The sequence below is a fragment of the Pelophylax lessonae genome, assembly GCF_965119305.1.
Source record: "Pelophylax lessonae genome assembly, chromosome: 3".
In the NCBI taxonomy this organism is placed as follows: domain Eukaryota; kingdom Metazoa; phylum Chordata; class Amphibia; order Anura; family Ranidae; genus Pelophylax; species Pelophylax lessonae.
This window is the reverse complement of record NC_138770.1, coordinates 417,819,674-417,845,604: the sequence shown is the minus strand read 5'-3', so window position 1 is coordinate 417,845,604 and position 25,931 is coordinate 417,819,674. Positions and strand designations below refer to the sequence as shown.

The 25,931-nt window shown below is 41.2% G+C and overlaps 1 protein-coding gene across 1 annotated transcript in view; it reads left to right on the top strand.

Moving 5' to 3' along the window:
* The window catches only part of TRDN (triadin), a gene marked incomplete at its 3' end in the record, with an annotated part of 647,190 nt that overhangs the window by 163,663 nt on the left and 457,596 nt on the right, over window positions 1-25,931 (top strand). The window contains exon 9 of the mRNA XM_082250910.1: window positions 23,032-23,100. Within this exon, the coding sequence (XP_082107036.1) occupies window positions 23,032-23,100 (69 nt within the window). The remainder of the gene's footprint in view (window positions 1-23,031; window positions 23,101-25,931) is intronic.

The following is a 25,931-nucleotide window of genomic DNA, read 5'->3' as shown; positions in this document are numbered from 1 at the left end:
CACTTGTTTGTGTTTCAAATTTATCACATCTGGGATGTCTACTAGAGTCTTGTTTTGGTCAGGTTTAAGTCAGTAATTACTAAGAATTGTAGGCCTATATTACATAACGCCAAATTTCCATGAAAAGAATTGTACCGCTTTTGGAACAGAATTCCTGACAGAATCATACCGCCAGGGAGGTTAATGCTGTATACACTTTTTTTTTGGCTGCTGCATTTTTTTTTGTCCCCTGCCTGCCCCCTTTTTTAAATTGTCATCTGCGGTTTTTCTTACTGTGATGCTGGTATCCCCCCTTTTTCATTTTTTTTATTTTATAGTTTTTCAATTTCTGTTAGCGGCAGTCCTCAATTTAAAGTGCACCAAACACCACTTTTCATTCAATAAAGTGCATCCAAACACCCCTTTTCTAGTACTGTATTTTCTGGCGTATAAGACTACTTTTGAACCTCAAAAAAATCCCCCAAAAATGGGGGGTCGTCTTATACGCCGAGTATAATATCTCCAATGTAACCTAAGTATAATTATTACCGGTAGATGTAATCTCTCAAGACACTGGCTGTGTGGGAATCCTGTACCGGTATACCGTATGTACCATAGCTTCGGCTACATACAGTATACCGCGCTGAGCCAATCAGGGAGAGCGATGTATTCTATTATTGAATGCAAAGCCTGCTCGGATTGGCGGAGTAATATCAGCCCACCTCTCTGACTCGCTCACTGTGATTGGCTCAGCGCAGTATACTGTATGTAGCCAAAGCTACGGTACATACGGTATACCGGTACAGGATTCCCACACAGCCAGCATCTTGAGATTACATCTACTGGTAATACTTATACTTAGGGTACCTTGGAGATAATATGAGAAATCTGATATTTTTCAATGGTGTTGCCTTGCTTCGGAAGGGGTGTAGTCTTATACGGCGAGTATAGCCCAAAACCTATGTTTTAACTTGAAAATTAGGGGGTCGTCTTATATGCCCAGTCGTCTTATACGCCGGAAAATATGGTATCTATTAAATGAAGCTCTCTCCCATCATGTCTGGGAGGCCAACAAGGAAAGGCAGACATTGTCATTATGAGGGGGCCAGGAGCGTCTGTGTACACAGGCAAAGGTGGATGTGGTCCTTCCTCAGGCAGGGCACATTTGCCTCTGTTTAGTGATGTTACCCATGCTATCCAGCAACAGCATGCAGAGGAGGTGGTGGACTGGCCTACTAAACCATCCTCATCCATGCTGACACTAGTTCACAGTCCACCTGAGCTGCCAGGGAGCCTATTCTGCCTTGCTGTCTACAGCCCCAACATCATGCATGGAGGAGTCAGCTGAATTATTTGACCACAGTGCCAGCCACTTGCTTCTTGAGGATGCACAGGCATTACATGATTCTGATATTGGTTCTAAGGTTGAAGAAGGGAGTAACATTAGCCCACAGAGAACACTGATAAACAACAAATTGGCAGTCATGTTCCCCCAGCTGCAGCATATTGCCAAGTTGACTCCAGCGATGATGAGAATGGAGAGGTAGATGATGATGATGAGGTCACTGACTCGACTTGGATGCCTGATAGAGCAGAAGAGAAAAGTGAGGGGGAGGAAAAACCCCAACGAGGCAAGATGACCTCCAGAGGCAGCCATCAAGGAACAGTAGGGAACAGCCAGCCACTAGTGTTGAGCAAACACGGACTGTATTATTCGTGTTCGTACCGAATAATTGGATTTTTGTTACCCGAACACGGACCCGAAAACTTTACTGTATGTTCGGGTTTAAAATCGGTCATTTTATTTCCTGTTTTGTATGTAATGGCGCGCTTTTAATGGCGGGCTTTCAACAGCCAATCAACAAGCGTTTAACTGGTGTGCGCCATCACAGCCATGCCTACAAATGTATTAGTAATGTATTAGTAGCTGTGATTGGCATCTGAAGCATGTGACCATGTCTTTATAAGTTCGAGAGCCCCAGCGCGCCGTGTCATTCTGCTGTAGTTTAGGGACAGAGCACACATCATACGTGCTGGCTGCTGATTAGGGACAGACAGTGATTCTGTGAAAAATTGTGTCCGAAAAGAATGCAGGGACAGGTCGGAGTGCAGGCAGGGAAAGTTATTAGAGCATTTTAGGGCGAGGCTGGAGATTAGGCAGGGTCAGTCTTCTACATCGATTTTGCTGTGTGAGGGGTGGTGCAGTGAACGATCTTATTGAGCATATTAGGGCCAGGCTGGAGATTAGGCAGGGACAGTCTACATAGATTTTGCTGTGTGGGGGGTGGTGCAGTGAACAATCTTTTTGCCCTCACTTGAGCCCACTGAGGAGGAGGGAGAAAAAAAATCTATTTTTATCAGTCTGTTGTGTGCAGCGTTCAGCTATATTTCACTACAGATTGCTGTTCTAATCTGCTATTAAAAAATTAATTTAAAAGGGGAATTTTTTTTAAGAGCACTTGCCATGCTCTTAACTACATTTTGCTGCCATTTGCAGCACTCTAGCCCTTTCCATTGGTGTTTTAGAGCCATTTTAGTGCCTGAAAGTTCGGGTCCCTATTGACTTCAATGGGGTTCGGTGTCCGGGTAAATTTCGGAAAAAGTCCGGGACACGGACCCGGACTTTTTTTTCAAGTTCGGCCGAACCCGCCGAACACGGACATCCAGGTGTCCACTCAACTCTACCAGCCACCCTATTCCATCAGATTGTAGAGCTCTTATCTCCTGGGCCACTTCACACAGCTCAACTATGTGGGCTTTTTTATCGCATGTGTAGCTGATCGCACTGTTGCAATTTGCAATCTGTGCCACAATCAGATCAAGCGTAGCAAAAACACCAGCCATTTGGGTACCACATGCCTGCAAAGGTATTTAACCTCCCACCAATCTGCCCATTGGCAAGAGAACCTGAAACCCACACAAAAGGGACACACTTTTTCTCCTTACTCCTCACCTTTCATTTCTACCCCTGCTATATCTCATAAATTATGACCTCTCATCAGCCTCCACTGAGAGGGATGATGGTATAGCAAAGGGTGCTACAGGTCCTTTGCAAGAAGTCTGCCAGCGGCACATCACCAGCTGTAGAGTATAGCAGGCTAATTTCTCTGCCCCAGGTGCTGCAGCAAAAAAATAAATAAAATACACTTCCTGCCACCCACATGCCCAGCGCCTAAATTCCAGCTTGATCAAATTGCTGGCTTTACAATTCCTGCCTTTCCATCTGGTGGAATCTGCCCCCTTCAATGAATTTGCAAAATGTGCTGTACCACAATGGCAGGTTCCTAGATGATATTTCTTTGCATGTAAGGTCATTCCAGCTCTGTACCATCACATGGAAGGCAATGTTTTGGCATCGTTGGGCAAGGCAGTCAGCAGCAAGGTCCAAATTACTGCTGACACGTGGTCATGCAAGCATGGTCAGGGATGATATATTTCTTTCACAGCACCCTAGGTAACTCTGCATGCAACGAGGAAGGATGCAGGACAGGGCTCAGTGATGGAGCTTGTTTTAACACCATGTCTCCATACAGCTGGGGTTGATGATTTGTCAGCTCCACCTCCTCCTCCCCCTTCTCAATGCTCTCTTATGCTGAATAGTCCTATGAACCACCAGTACCCTCTAAGCTTTCAAGGGGTTATTCAACAACTCAGGCTAAGAGATGCCATGCAGTGCCTCAATTTGGTGGTGCAGCATTTCTTGAACAGGTACCCAGGGTTTCAAGATCTTCTAAGGCAGTCCAGAAGAGTCTGTAGCCATTTCATGTAGTAATACACAGACAGTGTTTGTCACATGCCCACCAGGTGGAACTCAACTTTGACAATGCTGCAGTGGCTGCACATGCAACAGAGGGCCATCAACGAGTACCTGTGTGAGTATGGCTCAAGGACAGGCTCAGGGGAGCTCGGCTTTTTTTTCCCCATGCCAATGGCTGCTGATAAAGGATCTATGCACTGCACTGTCATCATTTGAGGAGGTGACAAGAATGGTGAGCCTTGACAATGCATGCATCAGTGACACTATTGTGTTCCTGATAAAGCATACTCTGCATGGCATTATAGACAGGGCACTCAAGGTAGAGCAGCAGGAGGAAGAGGAGGACTTCCTTTCCTTTCAAGGCCATTTTTATGCAGATGTCATTGTTGTGACACCACAGAACACTCAAGAGGGGAGGAAGGAGGAGGATCCTGGCAGTTTTGGAGGCATTGAAACAGAGGATGACATATATTAATCTTTAAGAGATATTTTTTTTTATCCCCAGAAACCTTGGGAATAGTATGTGGCTGGGAGGAAGCATTTCCAGATAGTGTAATCCTCAGTGACCCCGAGGACTCTGCTTCTTATGCCTCTGCAAACTTGCGGTGTATGGGTTTCCTTATTCTTCAAAGCCTGTTAAAGCACCCAAGAATTTTTGGCATCAAGAAGGATCATTATTGATGGGCAACCCTCCTTGACCACTGTTACAAGGGGAAAGTCTCAGAACTCATCCTGCCTTCGCAGGGGGAGCACAGGATAATATCTCTTGAGGACGAATTGAAGAGGATTTTATGTAAAATCTTTCCAGACTCTGGTAGGTTACAGTTTAGTGGACAAGGTATTTGTGAGAGTTCTGTTGGTCAAAGGAGGAGCCGTGGAGAAGGGGGCCACCTTAGCGTCTGCATCATATGGTGGAAGATTATCTAGGCGCAAAAACAGACATGAGCCATAAGACAGAGTTTTCCAGTAGACAATCCACTGGGTTACTGGGTCATGAGACCACTGGCCAGAACTTGCTTAGTACACAACATCCATCATAGGACACAATCACTCTTTTTTGCTACTACTGACTGAAGTATCTTGTATCTCACTTCTAATATACTGTGGAAGGATCTGGCCTTTCTGTATTTTTCTATTCACTCAATTTTGCTTTGTATGCATGGGAGATATCATTATATGCGCCAGTATACATGCATGGATTCTCTACTTATAGCAATACATATATGATCCCAACATACGCTAGTACCTGACATTTCAGATCTTCTATGAAAACACCTGGTGTTTTTCTGGTCCTTTTTTTGTTCCCCTGTGTCCACCCCCAGATGTTTATACATGGAAGTATGTGCGAAACGTGTTCACCGACCTGAGAGCAGACAAGAATACATGCATACACGTATCTAGTATATGCTACTATCATATTTGTCTTGTCTGTAACTCGAATATTGATTTTAAAATAATTTTCTGCATTCTTTGTAGTAGTTGGGTATTTTGGGCAGACACGTTTAGAGCCCTCTATTTTTCTCTCTTTTTTTTAAATCCTTTTCCTATTTTAGATGTTTGTTAATAAAAAATTCTATTTTTACTTTAAACGTACTCTTATGTCTCATGTTGTGCTCCTAAAGTTCACATATAGTGTTTTTAGATGTTCTTGTATAAGAACACCTATTTATCTTTTTTTTTTTTTTACTTGCCCAGTATGCAATTGAGCTGCTGGGCTGCCCTGAATCCAGTGTGCTTTCCGAATGGGCATTCCGTGCTGCCAGAGGATTTTTGACAGAAAAAAAGAGTGTGTCTGGCCACATACTCCGTTGACCAGCTGATATTTCTCAAAATTAATAAGTCCTGGATTAGCAGCAGCTTTTAAGACCCTGATGCCAATGTCACTGATTAAATTTGTTTGGGATCTGAATTCTCTGCAAGACTGTCTAGGCTGCCTAGCTTTGTGGGTGTTGATTTTATCTTGAAGTCATTTTTTGATATAGGTTTCATGGGCACAATTAACACACAAGGACCAATTTTTCTACATCTGTTTTACAGGTGCATATCATTTCAATTATTTACAGCAAGGCCAATTCTTGCTTTCATCAAAAGTACCTCTACAGGGTTAAGGTGAGAAGGCACTGCCAACACCCAAAGCCCAATTTTTCTGCACCTGTTTGACAGGTGCATATAATTTCCTTTTTTACAGCAAGGCCAATCCTTGCTTTCATCAAGAGTACCTCTATAGGGTTACGGTGTGAATTTTTCGGCACCTGGTACTTCTATCCAAAGTCTGCAAAAGAGACACCAGACTTTATCTAAAAAAAAATGTAAATCTTGGCCTGAGTGTACTATAATTTTGCTTCTTCACATAAGGCTTGATCACTGTGGTGCAAAACTTTGTTATTTCCATCCAAAGTCTGCCAAAGACACACTAGAATTTATACAAAAAATATCTAATCTTGTTCCAAGTGCACTAAAATGTGGCCTCATCATACAGACTGGCTCCCCAAGCCATTGTTTAGTAAATAAAGCTTGCAGGAAAAATCAATTTAAATGTCATTTTTTTTTCATTTATATATGTTAGTTACGCTGCAGCAGGTTCTATACACAGTACAGATGCGCCACTTTACAGGCAGATTAGGGTGTCCTTCCAGGCACTATATTTAAAGGAATGTTTCATTTTATTGTATCACTTTAAGCATTATTAAAATCCCTGCTCCTTTAAAAACAATCTTTTTTTTTTTTTTTTTTTTTTTTTTTTAATGTTTGATTGACACTGATACATGTCCCCCAGGGCAGTACCCGAGCACCCATACCTTTTTATGCCTAATAACTTGCATAAAAGCCTTCAAATTTGGGACTTTTGAAGTTTGGGTCCCATAGACTTTAACCACTTCTGGACCGGAAGGATTTGCCCCCTTAATGATCAGGACATTTTTTGTGATTCGGCACTGTGTTATTTTAACGGCCAATTGCATGGTCGTGCAAATCTGTGCCCAAATGAAATTGATGTCCTTTTTTCCCACAAATAGAGCTTTCTTTTGGTGGTATTTGATCACCTATGTGATTTTTATTTTTTGCGCTATAAAAAAAAAAAGAGCGACAATTCTGAAAAAAAAAAAAACAATAATTTTAACTTTCTGCTATATAACATTCCCCAAAAAAAAAAATGTAACAATCAAAATTTTTTAACATTTTAGGCCAAATTGTTTTCTGCTACATATTTTTGGTAATAATAAAAAATTGCAATAAGCGTATTTTATTGGTTTGCGCAAAAGTTATTGCGTCTACTAACTACGGGAAAGATTTATGTAATTTTTATTGTTTTTTTTTTTACTAGTAATGGCAGCGATCTGCATTTTTTTTTTTTGAAAGTATTTTTATTGAGTTTTTCAAATACAGTAAATAAGCAGCGTACATAAACATATGAAAACCATATTTGCAATGCGATTGACGTACATTGAAGTATAAAGATAAACGTCTATAAGCACTACTAGTATCACAGTGATTGCAAGGACCCACAATATAGGATGAACTTTCGTATCTTGAACAATAATACATTGAAACCATATGAACCTGTTTGTCCAGGGAAGGAGGAGAGGGGGCACGTATCTGTCATTTGCAACCTCTATAGTGGTCAACGCCACCGGGAAAGGACGCCCCATAAGGGAACACACTGCGTCCTCCCTTCAAACGCCCACTCCCTCTCCCCCCCCCCAGGACCCCAGCAACTTTAACAATACTGCAGACAATCATCAGAAATCATTGGGGGCCATGATACCCTACATAAGTGGTCCATATGGACCACCTGGAGTGAAATTGTTGTAGCTTGAAGGCCTGTAAGGCCAGGGTCTTCTCATACACACACGACTCCCCTACTATTTGGATAACCTCCCTCCGAGTTGGGGGGTCGGCACACTTCCATTTACGTGCTATGGACAACCTAGCAGCGAACAAGATATTCTGGACCACCGTCCTATATTGGGGTGGGTATTTGTCCATATTCACACCCAAAATCGCCTGTTCAACTGAAATTTTGTTAAGTATCCCGGTGACTTCTGCTATCAATGTGGAAATGGAGGCCCAGAAGCTTCTCAGGGAAATGCACGTCCACAAAACATGAAGTAGAGTGCCAACCTGCCCGCACTGTCTCCAGCATAAATTAGATGTTTCTGGATAGAATTTAGCAATGGTGTAAGGTGTCTTGTACCACCTAAGGTGAATTTTTAGCAATCCCTCCCTAAAGTTGGAGCATTTGGTATGGGTAAGCGTATGTTTATAGGCTCTCAACCATTGCTCCTCCGTAAAAACCTGACCAATTTCGCCCTCCCATTTTATGTGGTATGTGTTTTTTTGGAAGGTTTTCTTGTTGTGCAGGGAGATGTAGAATTTGCCTATACCTTTCTGCCGCGCATTAGCTCCAAAACAGAGGGCATAGATCTGTTCCGGGAAAGGAATGTGTGTCGATGACATAGATGAAATCAAGTGTGATACCCGGATAAGTGTGAGGTATTCCTTGGCAAATGATGGAAATTTGTCGCACCATAAGGAAAAGGAAAAACCCTGGGGACTCTGTACGATGTCTCGGATTGTCCTAAGTCCAAAAGAGGACCAATGCGCCACGTTTAAGTCTGGGGAGAGGAAGGAGAGAGCAGTCAGAGGCACAGGAACTTCCACCCTCCCAGCTTGCGCGGTGCTATGTGTGTAAAAGTATTGCCACGCCAGTACTGTAGCTGAGATGGTGGGATGGCCCGTACGGAAACTACATTTAGAAAAGGGGATACTGAGTATGAGATCAGCAAGAGAGCCCTGTATCACCTCCGACTGCTCAATCTGTCTCCAAGTGGGTGCCTGAGTCGGATGCAGCCAATAGAGGGACTGGGAAAGGATAGCAGCCATATGGTAGTCCCGTACATCCGGAATCCCCATACCTCCCACCGTGGGGTGTTGGACCAAATATCTATGGGCGCAACGAGGCTTCTTCCCGTCCCATATGAATTTAGATACCAAAGATTGAACCGTACGGTAAAACGATAAGGGGATTTTAATGGGGAGAGCTCTTAGTAGGTATAAAAGTTTTGGAAACGTCAGCATTTTGAACGCTGCATTCCTTCCTGACCATGACAGATAGTACTTGCCCAATCTAGTCAGTTCGTGCGTTAAAGTGTCAAGGAAAGGAGCAAAATTGGCCTTGAAGAGATCCCCAATCCTGTTTGTGAGCTTGATACCTAGATAGTCAATGTGACCACTACCCCACTGAAATGGAACTATACTCTGAATATGTTGTGTGAGATCAGCTGATATGTGAACGCCTAACATGTTCGATTTGGTTTCATTAACCTTGTAGTATGAGACAGAACTAAATTCCCTGAGAACCTCCTGGGCCGCTGGTAATGATGATAAGGGAGAGGTCAGAGATAAAATAACATCGTCCGCAAACAACGATATCTTGTTGGAGGAACCTCTAATGTCTATACCCCGAATACCTGGATGAGTTCTGATGCGTTCCGCAAATGGCTCCATTAGGAGAACAAACACCAAAGGTGACAATGGGCACCCCTGGCGGGTACCGTTTGTTATTGCAAATTTTGTGGAGAACAGACCCTCTGTATAGACATATGCCGAAGGAGCCGTGTACAAGGCCAACACAGCATTCAGTATCTCACCCACCATGCCGAAACGTTGTAGAACTTTTCGCAGATATCCCCAGTGTATCCTGTCAAAGGCCTTTTCGACGTCAAGGGACAGGAACACTGTAGGAGTATGAGTAGATTCGGCATGGTGGATGAGATTCAACATCCTTCTTGTGGCATCGGTCGCTTGGCGGCCCGTGACAAACCCCACCTGGTCTTGCCGAATGAGGTTTGGTAGAAACTTGGAAATGCGGGTGGCCAATATTTTCGCGTAGACCTTCAGGTCCACATTGAGTAAAGATATGGGCCTGAAATTCTTCGCACAATCCGGGGGTTTCCCCGGTTTGGGTAGTGTTACTACTGTAGCCTCCAGCATCTCTGGAGGAAAGGAAGCAGAGGAGGCAGCCCTGTGAAACACCCTTCGCAATCTAGGGGCCAGAAGATGCATGTATTTTTTGTAGTACTCCGAAGAGAACCCGTCAGGGCCCGGAGCCTTGTTAAGGGGCAAGGACTGTATCGCCCTAGTGACTTCTAAGTCAGTGATCGGGAGATTTAATTCCGCCACTTCTGCCGGTCTTAATGCAGGAAGGGAGACCGAATCCAAGAAACTGTCAATGATCTCAGGAGATGGTTGGGGTGTGGACTGGTCATCCTTTAAGTTATAAAGCGAGCCATAATAGTGGCTGAAGGTGTCGGCAATGTCTTTAGGATTCGTTAAAGACAGTCCGGTAGAATGATGCGTCAATTTAGAGATACGTTGACGAGCATGAATGTCCTTCACATGGGTAGCTAACAATTTACCGGCTTTGTTGCCATGCGCATAAAAATTTGCCTTAAGCCTACGAACATTAGCTTGATGTTGTCCAATCAAGAGAGAACGTAGGTCATTTTGAGCTTGAGTCAACTGGTTACTAACGTCTGGGAGTGGGTTAGTTTTATTGGTCTGTTCTAGGGTTCGGATCAGGTTCAACAGATCCTCCATACGCTGCCTCCTCTGCCTCCGTATAGCGGCACTCTTAGACATCAAGATACCTCGCATAAATGCTTTATGGGCATTCCAGATATTGAAAGGGCACACCTCTCCACTGTCATTAAACTTGAAGAATTCCTCCAGGGCCGCATGGACCTCAGAGGAAGTCCCCGGGTCACAAAAAATATGAACATCATTTTTCCATCTGTTGGCCCTCGTTGTAAAAGCCCGAGGACCGACAGTTATGGAAACAGGAGCGTGGTCCGACCACGTTATTTGGCCTATAGAAGAGTCCACAATTTTTTGTAGTAAGAATTTGTCGGTGAAGAACATGTCTATGCGGGAGTAAGAACAGTGGACCTTTGAAAAGAACGAATAGTCCTTCTCTGTAGAATGGTAACAGCGCCATACATCCTGTAAGCCTGTGGCTGACAGGAAGCCCGCAAGATCTGGTCTGCGGGGACACTTCCGGGGTCCCCCAGAAACGTCTTGACGTAGGTTTGCGACCATGTTCATGTCCCCCCCAAGGATCACATGGCCCCTGATATCCACCTTGAGACGTTTCCAAAGTTTACGCAGATAGGTAAGTTGTTTCACATTTGGGGCGTACACATTAATGATGGAGTACTCAATATTGTTGAGTTCACAGTGTAAAAGAATGAAACGGCCATCTGGATCCGATATATGGGAGATATACTTGTAGGCCACAGAGTCCTTTATAAGAATGGCCACTCCCCCCTTTTTCTTGGGGCCATTGGCAAAGTATGCATGAGGGAACTGTTTGTTTGTGAGTCTAGGAGGAGCTGCAGCACAAAAATGGGTCTCTTGGATGAGCATAACATCACATCCCTGGGACTTGATCTCCCTCCATAACATATGACGTTTACCAGGGCTATTCAATCCATGCACGTTCAGGGAGGTTAGTTTGAAGGCCATGGTGAAGTGGTATAGTAGAGTACGTTGGTAGGAGTCCAGTTGTAGGGACTATGTCACCACCAAGGAAGGGCAAAAAGAAAGTGTATAAAACCTTACCCGAGATCGCAGAGTCCGGGACAGTGCAAGGTCGTGGCCGACTAGAGGGGTCCGCGTGTGCTGAGAAGTTAACGGTTGGAACTTGAGAGGGTATGGCTGATGAAGCACTCGTTGCTGTGTGTCACAGGTAATGTACAAAAAGAGAAACAATAATGAAAAAGGTAACAAAACAATCTACCAATGACAGTCGTGACAATCAAGTAGGTATTACTGCAATGCCAAGTTCTCTAAGCAAAACAATATGGATATGGCACTGGGCGCAGGAACTCTAACTGCGCCAAACTGTGTTTAAAAAAGGACGATAACCAAGTGGAAATCTGAGCAGTTATCCAACTGCTAACACGGGGAAACTGGCAAAAAAGGAAAAAAGAAAAAAAAACAAAACACCATTCGTAGCCGAACAGAACACTCGGAGACTGTAGATCAGGCAGTTAGAACATCAGAGGGTCATCTGACATATAGCTGGAAGGGCCCTGTCAGCCCGGCGTCTCATCTTGGTGGGGAGGTTGTCGGAACCCTGTCAGGAGAATGATCTCCAGGGGGGGTATCATCCTCCAAAATCCCCCACTGGCGCAGGAGCTCAATTCCACGTTCAAGAGAAGAGATCTTGAATTCCTTGTCCCCTCTTGTAACAATGAGGGTGGCAGGGTAATTCCAGCGATACTGGATGTGGTGATTCCTGAGAGGTTTAGTGATAGTCACAAGGTTTCTCCTGCGGTTCATGGTGTGGGCCGATAAATCTGCGTAAAAGGACAGGCCTTGCATGCCAGCTGGGAGATCTACCGCCTTTCTTACTCTCGCCATCAGTTGTTCTTTCACAGTATAAAAGTGAATTCTTGCAATGGCGTCCCATGGGTATGCGGCGGGGATATGCTTAGGCTTCGGAAGCCTGTGTATCCTATCAATGGCCAAGTCTCCCAAGGTTGCATCAGGAAGGATTTCCTGCATAAGGGTGGTGAGGAACGCTGCCAGGTCGGGAGGTTTAATAGATTCAGGGATCCCCCTGATTTTCACATTGTTTCTCCTGGAGCGATCCTCGAGATCCGCCACTTTTGATTTTAGCCACTCCAAGTCATCGTCATGGTCATTATGATCATCCACCATGCTATTGAATGTGTCCGCAAATTCACCCATTTTGTTCTCGATCTGCATTTTTTTGCGGGACTGCAACATTGCGGTGGAAAGATCGGACCCCTAACTGATATTTTTTACACTTTTAGGGAGACCAGTGACATTACTACAGTAATCGGGGCTAAAAATAAGCACTGTTACTGTAATAATGACACTGGCAGGGAAGGGGTTAACACAGTAAGTGATCAAGGGGTTAAATGTGTACCTAGGGGCGTGTTTCTAACTGTATGCGGGCTGGGCTTGTAAGGATCACAGGCACTCTGTGATCATTCCAGAGAGAAGAACGGTCAGCTGTGTTTACAACAGTTGACCGTTCTTCTCTCTCAGTGGGGAGCGATCACAAGGGGCAGACGGCAATCGGAGCCACCTGCCCATGCATCAGAGTCCCAGCTGACAAGTGGGGTGGGAGCATGGTGGTGGCAGGGTGTGCTCGCCCCCTTGCTGCAGGCGCGCAACCGACGTAGACCTACGTTGGTTCACGCAGGAGGGGCTGCGGCGGGTGGTCCGGAAGTAGTTATTAGGGCTTGTTGTCTGGGTCCAAACCTTTTCCATGTTTGGAAGTTCTGGTGCGAACCGAAGCGGGGGTGTTTGGCCCAAATCTGAACAAAAAGCCCTTATCAATGTAGCCCTTATCCTGTATTTTTAGCTACCCAGAAATGTCTCTTATACATATTTGCTTGTCCCCTGTGACAGTTTTTCAGTTGAGAAAGCAAGCATACTTGTTGCATAAAACAACTGATTGCATGGCTGAGGTGATTGTATTGATGTACTGTGTGGCAACAGTTTTGGAAGTCCAGGAAAATGTACATTGTGAAAAGAGGTTTGATGAGTTAAAAAGAGTGACGTCATGTAATTTATTCACTGCACCTGAGCAGTGCATTGTGGGGCGCCTCGTGACGTCAGATCCCTATAAAAGAGCTGTCAAACTCAAACAGCTCATTAGTGCGAGAAGCATCCGAAGAGGCAGAAGCTTCTTTTTTTTTTCTTCTATTTTTCAGTTGCGGGCAGGCGGGGACTGATCATATGTTTTATATTTTTATTTTTTAATAAAGGACTTGTCCAAATCTGTCTTTTGTCTTTATTTTTTTGTACACACATAGGGGGGGCCGGGATCTGGGGGCTTAACAAGGGGGCTTCCAGATTCCGATAAGCCTCCCCCCGGCAGACCCCCACAACCACAGCCCATGGTTGTTGGGAGGTGACCCCTGTCCCCATCAACATGGGGGCACGGTGCTTTGGGGTGGGGGGGGGGGTGGGGCAGAGCTCGGATAAGGGTCTGGTATGGATTTTAGGGGGAACCCCACGCTGATTAATTTTTTACATTTTGGCGCAGGGTTTGACCTTAAAATCCATACCAGACCTGAGGGGCCTGGTATGGACTGGGGGGGCATGCCGTTTTTTTCATTTTTTTAACTGTATTGCCGGGAGCTGACAATACATTACAACCGCGAGCAATTTTAAATTATATTTTTCCTTTAGAAATGTCAGCATAGCTGCAACAGGCTACATATATCGCACAAATGCACCACTTTACAGGCACATTAAGGGGGCTCCCCAGGCATGATATTTAAAGGAATTTTTCATTTTTATTGTTTCACTTTTTTTTTCATTCTTAAAATCACTGCTCCTGTAAAAACTATAGTTTTAAAAAAAATGTTTGCATTGATTCATGCCCCCCAGGTCAGTACCCAGGTCCCCATACACTTTTTTTGTGTTCGTGTTCCATAGACTTTAATGGAGTTCTCATGTTCGCTAGAACATTTCCCCTGTTCGAGATGTTCTGGTGCGAACTGAACAGGGGGGTGTTCGGGTCATCGCTAGTTCTCACCTTTATTATTGTGATCTTGAGGAAGGCACATGACCCTGTGCTGACACGCGTAGGGGAGGGGCCACAGTGGAAATGGAGCCAGGCTGCATACAGAGAGGAACACACTCGGCACTATCCAAGTGCATATACTGCATTCTACCTGTACAGATTGGTGCGCTACAAGCACCTAAAACATGTGAGTGTACCCTTGAATTTATCTTAATAAAAATGTAAAGAGGTAAAGCACTACTAGACTTTTTTCTCCCTCTTTATGAAACAACACTAACCACAACATATGAGTAGCTTTATCATCTAGAGGAGAGCACCCCCCTGAGGATACAGGAGGAACAACAAGCCCAAAATATCCCAGTGTGGATAACAAGCGATTTTTGACCAAGCTTTCACAGCAAGGTCACAATAATAGAGGTGAGAACCCATCTATAGGGGGGAGCACATCTTAAGGTGTCAACACATAGTGGAGTAATTGGAAGCACACCCACAGAGCACGTAGAAGCAAACAACTCATAACTTACTAAAATTGCACCAAAATCACATGGACTTTTTTTTACATTATACTGCTTTTCTCATATTATTATATGCATTATTTACTGTCACATTGATCAATTTGATAAAAACCGTCACACATTCAAATATGCACTAATTTGGTGTACCAAGGCAAACACTTGGGATACACAAGGTAGTAACCTTCAATGTATATTGATTCTAATTTCAAAGCACAAGAATATTTTTGTATGGGAGGCACACTCACAGAGCACGGAGTAGCAAATAATTTTCCTGTAATTCACCAAAATCGCAAAAACTTTATATTTTATGACAAATAGCTTTTTTCATATTTTATGTATAATTTACTGTCACATTGATCATTTTGATAAAAACTGTCATACATTCTAATATGCTCTATTTTGGTGCACCAAGGCAAACACTAGGAATTTATAAGGTAGCAACCTTCAATGTATGTTGATTTTTATTTTATAGCACAAGATTTTTTGTATAGATTATCCAGCATATCTCACATTTTAATATCACCGTTATTCACCCATCAGTTACGTTTATGTATGCGCAGCACTATAATTATATAATAAATGTCATACATTAATGTACTAGTGCATGTGCTTCTCTGCATGCAAGCTGCAGAAATGCATGAGAGGAAAGTAGGTAGGTATGATACATATAGTATTTAAGACATGTACCAATTTATTGATGGCAATCAACACAGCAGCTAAGAGCTGGGGGTTCAGAAGTTTTACATGTCAAAACAGGAACCTCTGGAGCTCATATATACAAAGCATTTATAAGAAAGAATATGATTTTATCTATAGTAAATTTACTGAAGATTTGTGTTTCACTGACGGTCTCCTTTTATATTAAGTTGCTAATGTGGCTATATCAACATTTACAGATTTTTTTAGAAGAAATTATATCACTTTCTATTTTCACTTGTTAAAACTTACTTACGGTGGACCTTCACACAGTTTTTTAGTTTTGGATAGAGGGGAAAATGTGCAAAGTTGTTAACGGTAATATAATCTGTATCCATGTTCTTTTAAAAAAAAAGTTGAACTCTACAAGCATATGTTAATGAACAATTGTTGGCTCAGAATACTTTCTTTAATATGAAATATATGAAAATCATTCTATCCATCTAAGTTGTATTAATCTATTTATCTAAAACACTAATATTACCTGAGATCATAATATACATATGCACTACTTAATGTTTTTAATCTATCTACAGCAGCTGTAATAAGCTGACTCCAGTAATTGTTGCAATAAAAGTATTTTATGTTATGTACTTAGCAAAATTGGATTGAGCATGTCTAATAGAGAGAAATGAGGCTTGTTTCCAAGCTCCATCTTACTGGAAATGGGTGCTGCCCTGCATTCTGGATTAGGGTTGTGAAAATGCTGGATCCTTAGTCTTGGAAGATGACAGCAGGCAGAAAGTTAATGCACCATGCAGTCTGAGCCACACAATTTACCAGACATAACAATGTTTCATATCTGTCCTTTCAATGAAATTAGTTAAAATGGAAATGTTCATTTTGTGCTCTTTTAATTCAGGTTTGATATAAAAGCTGGGAAGGACCCATAAAACAAACTGGTTTCAAAATATTTAAACCTATTGGATCACTTGTACTATATGTGGTAAAATGTACTACAACTTTAATTGAAAATAACATTATTTAAATGTTAAAGTACAAATAGTTGGATCCATCTGTACATTTTTACATGTCCATGATCACACAGAACACACATGTCCATTGAGCTCAACCATAAAAAATTATATTTTTCCACATTCGCAACAGTAATCCTATAGTTGATCTATAGGTATGGAAATTACACAACACCCATCATTACAGCTCCCCCTTTTGAAGCATTGGTGGTGCAGAAAATCCCAGTGCTTATCAGCATAAGCCACTGTTTGGAAAGTCACCTTTTTTGGGGACTCTTGAAGCAAAGGGTGGATATTTAGGAGAATAACACCGCAGGAAGATTACACACATACGATTATGCTAACCTGTATTCCTGGTGTACTGGGTTGGTATTTGTAAGGGGTCATGTATTTCTTTTTTTAAATTTGAAATAAAAAAGTAACAGAACAATAACTGTAGATTAAATAAATGCTGAGTGGAATAGGATAACTAGAAAGGCAGGTTTTGATTATTTTTTTCTGTTGATTAATTTTTCTGTTATAAATGCCTTGTGTTTGTGGTATCTTCGTGGATAATTCAAACATATAGGAAACATTTAAAAAAATGAGGAGCCATTCTGTCTTGGACTGCATGTCACTGATGTCAATGGTGAGGACAGGTATAAACACAAGAATCTTAAGAAGCTGAGATAAATTTTGGGTAACTAAAGTAAATTCAAAGAACTAAAAAGACTTTCTATTAGAAAAGTTGTTTTTGCTCTGGCCTTTTTGTTAAAATAAACGTATGTCTTTAAGATACAGGCCAAGATAACAGGCTCATTTAAATGCCACCCTGCAAATACTTCCTTCTTTTACTCCTCTACCCCTGAGTTTGGCCACTTGGAGAACCACATGACTCTTTTCCCTTCCCATCACAATGCAGTGATGGATGTCTGAATGCCCCATTGTCAGTCACATAAGGGTATGTGAGATCTTAGCCCTCTAACTTAAGTAACTTGAAGCTTACACAAGGCTTCTTCCTTTAATTTATATGTGGAAACCAAGCTGTAGGGAACTGGCAATAATAAAATATATGCAGCTGCAGGAGTAGCATTAAAGTTAAGTTATTGTAGGAGTATATGGCTGTCACACCAGTTTTGAGGCCAACGTGATTGGATTCCACAATTATTACAGTAAAGGTCACAGTGCACATCAAAGCCGAATGCAACATTTCGTTTAAAATCAGCTAATTGCATCAAAACAAAAAATTTGCAAAATCAGACAGTTTATCTTCCTTTTAACCACAGAAGATCCAACTATAGAAGAAAACTGCAAAAAACGTATTTTCACCTTCTAGATATTGTTGTAGGGGGCTTTTAATGCAGAAATCAATGGGTTTTAACAATTTTGAAATTTTAGAACGTTTTCAGACGAACGTTGTAATTTTGCAACATTGGACCTGTTTGGTAGCAGAATTTCAGTAATTTTATTCATATTGTCAGAACAAATGTAGAGACCAACAAAGGGTTTATTTGATGGGCTTTCTGGTTATTAAGTCCTTCAACAGTAGTCTATATATCTATACACTAATTATCACAAAATAATAATGATACAAGTAATATATATATATATTTTTTAATAATCATTTATTATAAAACTACCTACTGCATTGAATGAAAACTTTGACATTATGTTTAGCTATTTTTATCACCATGCTCAGATATGATAGTTCCAAAGGCAGTTCTTTTCCTCTGAGAAGCAGAGGTGGACATTCTACTTGCTGCAAAGTGTGGTGGTATATCCTTTATCGCATTGTCTGCAGCGTCCTCTGCAAGTTTTTATGGGGAAATGGCCATACATGTCCTTGAAAATGTATTTTGGTGGATGAACAGTTGACCTTTTGGCTGGAGTGAAGGACTACCTTTTTCTGTGGATGGTCTCTTCCTGTCATTTAAGGGGCTCCCTGTCTGTGGAACTGGCCTCCATTGGATTAAATCTGGTTGCCCTCTCTTTGGTTTTAGGATAGTTGTGCCTACTATGATGAGAGAGGATGCTAACTGGGCTTGAAACAGCCTCCTGTTTAGTATATTTTTCTTTGGAGCATTCAGGGCTTTGCAGTCCCGTTTGTACAGCAGCCATGCATTGATCACAGCTAGGATGATGGTGTGTCACAAGATGTAAATGTACCAGCGGCAGGATTTTAAAGGAAACTTATATTTTGCTGCAAATGAGTCCAACATATTTTCACCGCCCATTAATTTGTTGGAGACACCCACAATGAAAGGCCTCTCCACAGGTTCTAGGCCAGCAAAGGATGACACAAGTATGACCTCCCTGTTGTCTTACCATTTCACTGCACAGATGTTGTGACTCGCCTCGACTCTGACATCAAAGTTTCCTCTGCCATTTTTCTTTAGGCTTTTCTCACCATCAAGGTTGCAGTTGGTAAGGTGTACCTACCTGGCTGTTCCAGTGTAATGAATTCCCTGGTCAAGCAGCTTAACAATCAGTGGGACGCAGGTGAAGTAGTTGTCTGCATAGATCTTGTAGTTGTGATCTTGTGGAAGTGTGGAGGCCAGCTTTATCACAACATCCCTTGACAATCCAAGTTCAGATCTAGCACGTATTCCATTCACACTGCCTTGGTACACATCAAAGTCACACAGTATGCAAGGGATCCCTATCCTTACCCACACCTTGAACCCCCATGGATGTGGCTTGACATATATGTATTGCTTGATGTTGCTAAATTCCCCCCTAAAAGGAATCATAATTTCATCCACAGAGTTGTGTTCTTCTGGTACCACCTGTAGGCATTTCTCCCTGAATGCATTAAGCCATGGTCTGAGTATCCAAAGTTTGCCTTTTTTTTCCATCTCAGACACTGTCAAATTGTTTACAAAATGTAATAATCGCAAGAGAGACTGGAATCTGTTCCGTGACATCACATATGAAATGGGTGTACTGTGTGTCTGTTTCCCAATACATATGGACTCCAGCCATTTGAACTAGACCCATCTTCAGATACATGCCAATCATTTGTTATATTACCTTTGTGTTGGTATTTTATTGATGCTTCTTTTTTAAGAATGCTGTACTCATTGGTGTGACCTGGATCATGTCTTCTGACACAAACTTTCGAAATTTCTCCAATGGTGTATATTGTGGGAGACAGCATCATTCGTGATATCTTGACCAGTGTTGGGATTGATAAAATCCTCTTTCATTCAGCAATACCTGTCACGAGGCATGGTCTGTGTGCTAGAGGGGCTTGGTTTTGTTGGTGTGATGTCCACAAAATCATCAAATGGACAATCTTTTGTTTTTTATTTTTTTATTTTCCTTTTCCAGTTCACAGTCAATTTCAAATTCTTCTTCAATAATATCAGTGTCCATCTCAAAATCACTGTCTCCATTTTGAATGGCATCAATGAAAATGATATTGTGAATGATTGCAAAAAACAGTATTTCTATGGCTTTTTTACCACATGGCATAGGTGAAAACTGCAAGGTGCACAGTCAAATTCTGCTACTCCTTTTACTCAATGTCGTAAAATTACAACAAAGACATAACAAGCTCAAAATCGAATATTATCAATGCATTCAACAGTACCTTGATATATGCATGCTCTAGACAAGTTATTAATCACAGAAAAAAATATTTCAGGCAGTTTACTTCCTTTAATCCTCCTTTATCAAGTCCAGTTGTGTGCTTCAAGGCAAGTTCACATGTTTACTGACTTCATGTCCAGGTAAACAGGCCTATTTACACATTTTACCATGCAGTATCAGTGATAGGCTGAACAATAGGACCTATTATTATGTCAATTTTGTCTTTAGGTAAAAAAACATTGCTGGTTAATTTTAGTAGAGTTAAAAATGTATTTTGTAATATTACAAGAGGGCCTTACAGGGTTAAAGCTGCCACAGCCGGAATAGAAAAACCAATCATGTGCTTGAACCTGTTTGAGCCTTGCTCTCTGTGTGTAAGCAGTGCAGAGGTCCAACACACCTCCTACTGGGTCAGACCCATAGCTCACCTTACAGCAAAGCTAATGCTCTCTGCTGATTATCGAGTTTTCAATCAGAGGGTGTGTTGGACCACTGCAGAGAGATCACTGCTTCCCCACAGAGAGAATGGGTCCCATTCTGTGGCATACTTGCATGGAGCTTTCATTTTACTCTGTGGTTGCTTTGTAAGGAAAAATAAATACAAACAATTAGCCCTTTCATATCTTTTGCTTGATACACCTTCAAATTTATTTTGGTAGTTTAATTTCAAATAGGCTTTAAAGCGAAACACTAGGCACAAAAACTTTGCTTTAAATATATTTCTCAATCAACACAAATGATTTGAATCTACTTTGTGTGCACCAAATGTATTTATAAGCCCAGATGTAATCTCATGCAAATTATCTGTGCAGAAAGAAGAGCTATGGGAGGGACCTAGCAAGTTCCTTCACTACACCAGCTTGCCTGTTGAAAACAATAGAGGGTGGAAATAAGATCAATCGGCTTTCACAACGGGAGAGAACATCTAGGGTCATTCTTTATAAGGCACAAGGCAGAAGGCAGGAAGAGCAAGCAAAGTACGGGAGTTGTTTCATGCTAGATTAGATCTGGAAAAAATACACAATGGACACTAAGGGTTTGATTTACTAAAAATTGAGTGCAAATTCTGGTGCAGCTCTGCATAGAAACCAATCAACTTACAGTAATTGAACAATCTGAAGTTAGAAGCTGGTTGGCTACTTTGCCCAGCTGCACTAAATTTAGCACTCTCCAGTTTTAGTAAATCAACCCCCAAGAGTCAAGCAGTTTTACACACGGACCTTGTATTTAGACAATATTTGTTTAGCCTGGAGTTCCACTTTATAGATAGTACACTAAATGTTTAGCAGTCCATAATTATAAAATGTAATACCATTAGTCTAAAGGACATATCATGAAGGTAAGCATTAGATACATTGAACATAAAAAAAAAAAAAAAAATCACTATGTGGCAGCTGTATCAACCAGTCTTTCATGTTTCTATAGATAACAATTGACACTTCAAACAGTCAATACAATGCGATGCAATGCAAGCAATAATAATCTAATAGGAACATATAAATCATTTGATACATCAAGGGAATCTACAGACTGTGAATTCCTGGATTCGCGTATGATTGCCTAGATTTCTGAATGATGTGGTTCTAAAGATGAAACAGATTTTTATGTTGATCTTCAGTTAAAGGAAAATTTGACAGTTTATCAGTTCCCCAATTTGCAAGATGATATGCTAAGTTTAAGACCTCTGTAAAAGAAAAAACAGTTATAACATGCAATATTTACTCAAGACTAAAATAGTAAAGGTGAATATAAAAAAAGACAAAGTGAAGGAACCAATGTGCTACCGAATAGGAGGTAATATCTAAAATTGATATGAGCTGTGTATAACAGAAAAATGAATATAGCAGCCAATCCTTACAGTGTCACCACATAGAAAAATTAATCAAAAAATATGGAGCGGTGCTATATCAAGAAAACAATAATGAATAATGCTAATGAGGTAGTGGTAAACTGCTAAAATAAATAAATGAATTATTCAAATGCTTCAACACATATACCATGTATATATAACATATGATGCAAATGTGCAAACAGATAGAACATCAACAAATGTTTAACATACTATCCAATCAAAAATGTCAGATTCACAAAATATATATAAACATCATAAGCGAAGCTCCAAAAAACATATATCAAAGTGTCCAAACTCCATAGTGCAATATTGGGAGGAACCGGGTGATGTCACTTCCGGTCTTCGGCCGAGACCTGAAGTTCGGAATTTTCAGTTGTGATCTCACCGTGACCCCTCAATTTGGTCTCTAGGTTACACCTGCTGTTTTTTTTACTGAATTGTAAGTACTGTTTTATAAAAAAAAGGCTTATTTTACAATATCACACTATGGAGATTCCTATTTTATTTTTATGAGCTGCATTTGATGAGTTTTGGGGTGATCCCCTTCAGCCAACACTTGACCACTGAAAAAAACGTTTTATTATTTCTTCTAAGGTGAGCGGCCATTGCACTCAATGTTGGATATCAATTGTGGACACTTGCTATCACTGTTTGGATCACAATTTTTTTTTTTTTCAATTTTTTGCTGATCACTTTTCACTATTGCACTATAGAATTTGGACACTTTTATATATGTTTTTTGTAGCTTCACTTATGATGTTTATATTTATTTTGATACCCTGACTTTTTGATTGGATAATATGTTAAACATTTGTTGATGTTCTATCTGTTTGCACATTCACATTTGCATCATATGTTTTGTATATACATGGTATATGTGTTGAAGCACGTGAATTATTAATTTATTTATTTTAGCAGTTTACCGCTACCTCAATAGCATTTTTCATTATTGTATTATTGATTTGGCTCGGCTCCATATTCTTTTATTCATTTGAATATAAAAAAGGCTGCTCTATTTATACCACCATATACAGTTTTGGTAATGTATACCACTGCTAATTATATTAGAAGTCCGTGACCATTTAGGCCCATGTTTTTTATGCCAACAGCTGTTTCTTTTTCAGAAATTCCAAGACCAAAACCTGACCTTCAAGAAAAGAAAGAAAAGCAAGAAAAGAAACCTCCAGCAAAAGGTATCGGATATATGTCTTAATAATGAATTTGTCCTATTTATTAGAGTTACAGATACACATGTAGGAAGGTAAAGCCATGAGATGGTATCCTGCCATTCTTTGTACATTTCCTATGGGTAATTGTAGATGAAAAATGCCATCCAATATTTTAGGAAAAGTGAAATGAATGAGTTAGAAAACCTGCCCTGACTGCTACTATTTCTGATAAGCTGGTGTTGGCCTTCTGGTTCACAAGTAAGTTTTACAGGTCCAATTGTACCAATTTATGGTGTGATCTGCTGATATCAGAGGTTACATACATACAAAAATTCTTACCCTTACAAACCTTTAGTCAACTTTACAGTGGGGTAAAACAGGTTTTGGTCTGTGAAATCAACAAGATTGAAGAACTGTGTACAATTTAGCTACTCTTGTGGAAAATTCACAGCAGACAGAGGCACAAAACAGCTTTGCCCTGCAATGGTCCTGCAGCAGTCATGGGAGTATTACATGGACATGGGATTGTAAGGCCCTTATGGGATATCCCATCCTGGGTGTTACCATGGGAGTGATGCAGTCACACTGCAGTCTTTGATTGTAATATATTTTGGAGGTGTGGGAGGGGCCTGTGGTTGTTGAGCAGTGGCGGAGAGGGAGCTTTTTCTATTCAGAGACCACATCGGGAAATAAATGTATCTCATAGACTTTGGCTCCCCTTTGAGAAGCAGGGCTACCCCTGGTTGAGTCAGTAGAGTGTTTCCTCCAAATAAGGAGTGTACTGATTGTGCAAGAGACTGTGAGGGTGCTTTTTTCTTTGAATAAGAACTGCTTAAAGTTGGATGTAGATCCCTGTTGTATTGAAGAGATTCTTTAAAGAAAAGTTTTTAAGGGAAGCTACTATGTGTGACATATGCTAAATATAAAGGACTAAAGCTGGAATATCAATTTCATATCTGTTCTGTGGGTGTGTGAAACAAAACACAACAAAACACAAGAAGTATGGTCCAGGAAACAGACTTAAAGGTTGGCCTCCGTTGCTACCTGGTGTCAGTTGGGCACAGCCTGTGGTTGTAGATTCAGATGTTGACTAGAGGGTTGTAACTGACACTTGTTCCCTGTTTCTATAAAAATGACTTGTAAATGGTTTGTAAAGCACTCTGTGTGACAGTTTACAACTGAGTTTGGGATAAGAGATGTGATTTGGTGTCAGCTAAAGAGTAGGCAGCAGAGCCTGACCCGGGAAGGTTCAGGGTCACATTGTCTGGAAGTAACTGCTTGACCTATGTTCTCGGGGTAGTTTTTGACCCCATGGTACTGGAGTAAGAGGAGACACATTACCAGGTATGATGCAGAGGCAGAGCAGTTGTGGAGAGACCCCTTACAGAAAGGGAAGTCCCCCTAAAAGATTATTTGTCAAGCTTTCGTATCACCCTCCTCTCAATAGCATCCCCTACCATTTTTCCATTTTTAACCTCTCCCCCTTTTATTTCTCCCCTTTCCTTTCCTCATCTTCTATTTCCTCTCTTTTGTTTTCTCTTCTATCCACTGTACCTTTTTTTGCTCTGAGAGATACCTAAGGCAAAGTTTTTGTTCACCTTCCCATTTGGTTGCTCCGCTTACATGCAGACATATTTCTGACTTTCTTCCTGTTCCAAACTCAGTATCGGCTAATGGAGACATTTTGAGTTGGATTCTGGGTTCCAAGCCCTAATGATGGGTAGTTCTTCATATACTAAGTCATTGTCTAAGAAGGTACTAAAGTGTGTAAACAACTTATTCAACTGTCATGCTGATCACAATCAAATAACTGAGAGGGATTGTTGGTTAACGGGACCTCATACACTACATAGCTGTTGATCGGAAAAAAAAAAACTGCTGTAGTTTACTTAACCAGTTCTGGACCGGAAAAAATTGCCCCCTTAATGACACGCCCATTTTTTGTGATTCGGCACTGCGTTATTTTAATTAAAAATTGCGCGGTCGTGCAACACTGTACCAAAATAAAATTGATGTCCATTTTTCCCCATAAATAGAGCTTTCTTTTGGTGGTATTTGATCACCTGTGCAATTTTTATTTTTTAAACAAAAAAAGACAATTCTGAAAAAAAAAAAAATATATATATATATATTTCACATTCTGCTACATTACATTCCAGAAAAATTTTTTAATTTTAAGCCAATTTGTATTCTGCTACATATTTTTAGTAAAAAAAGAAAATCACAATAAGCGTATTTTGATTGGTTTGCACAAAAGTTATCGTGCCTATACACTAGGGGAAAGATTTATGTCATTTTTATTTATTTTTTACCAGTATTTGTGGCGATCTGCGATTTTTAGTGGGACTGCGACATTGTGGCAGACAGATTGGACCTCTAACTGACATTTTTGACACTTTTGGGGGGACCAGTGACATTACTACAGTAATCAGTGCTAAAAATATGCACTGTTACTGTAATAATGACACTGGCAGGGAAGGGGTTAACCTAGGGGTGATCAAAGGGTTATTTATGAGCCTAGGGGAGTGTTTTCTAACTGTGGGGGGAGGGACTTGTGAAATGATCATAGAGACCTGTGATCCTATATAGAAAGATCACAGGTGCTCTGTGATCATTTCAGAGAGAAGAACGGTCAGCTATGTTTACAACAGCTGACCATCCTTCTCTCTCAGCGGGGAGCGATCGCGGGTGACCGGCGGCAATCGCGGCCACCGGTCCCATGGATCAGCATCCCTGCTGCCTAGTGGCGCCACTTCTGCTCGCCCCCCGGCACCACTTCTGCGACCGACGTACCTCTACGTTCAATTTGCAGTAAAACTGCAGCAGGCAGTCGGCAAGTGGTTAATATTGTTTTA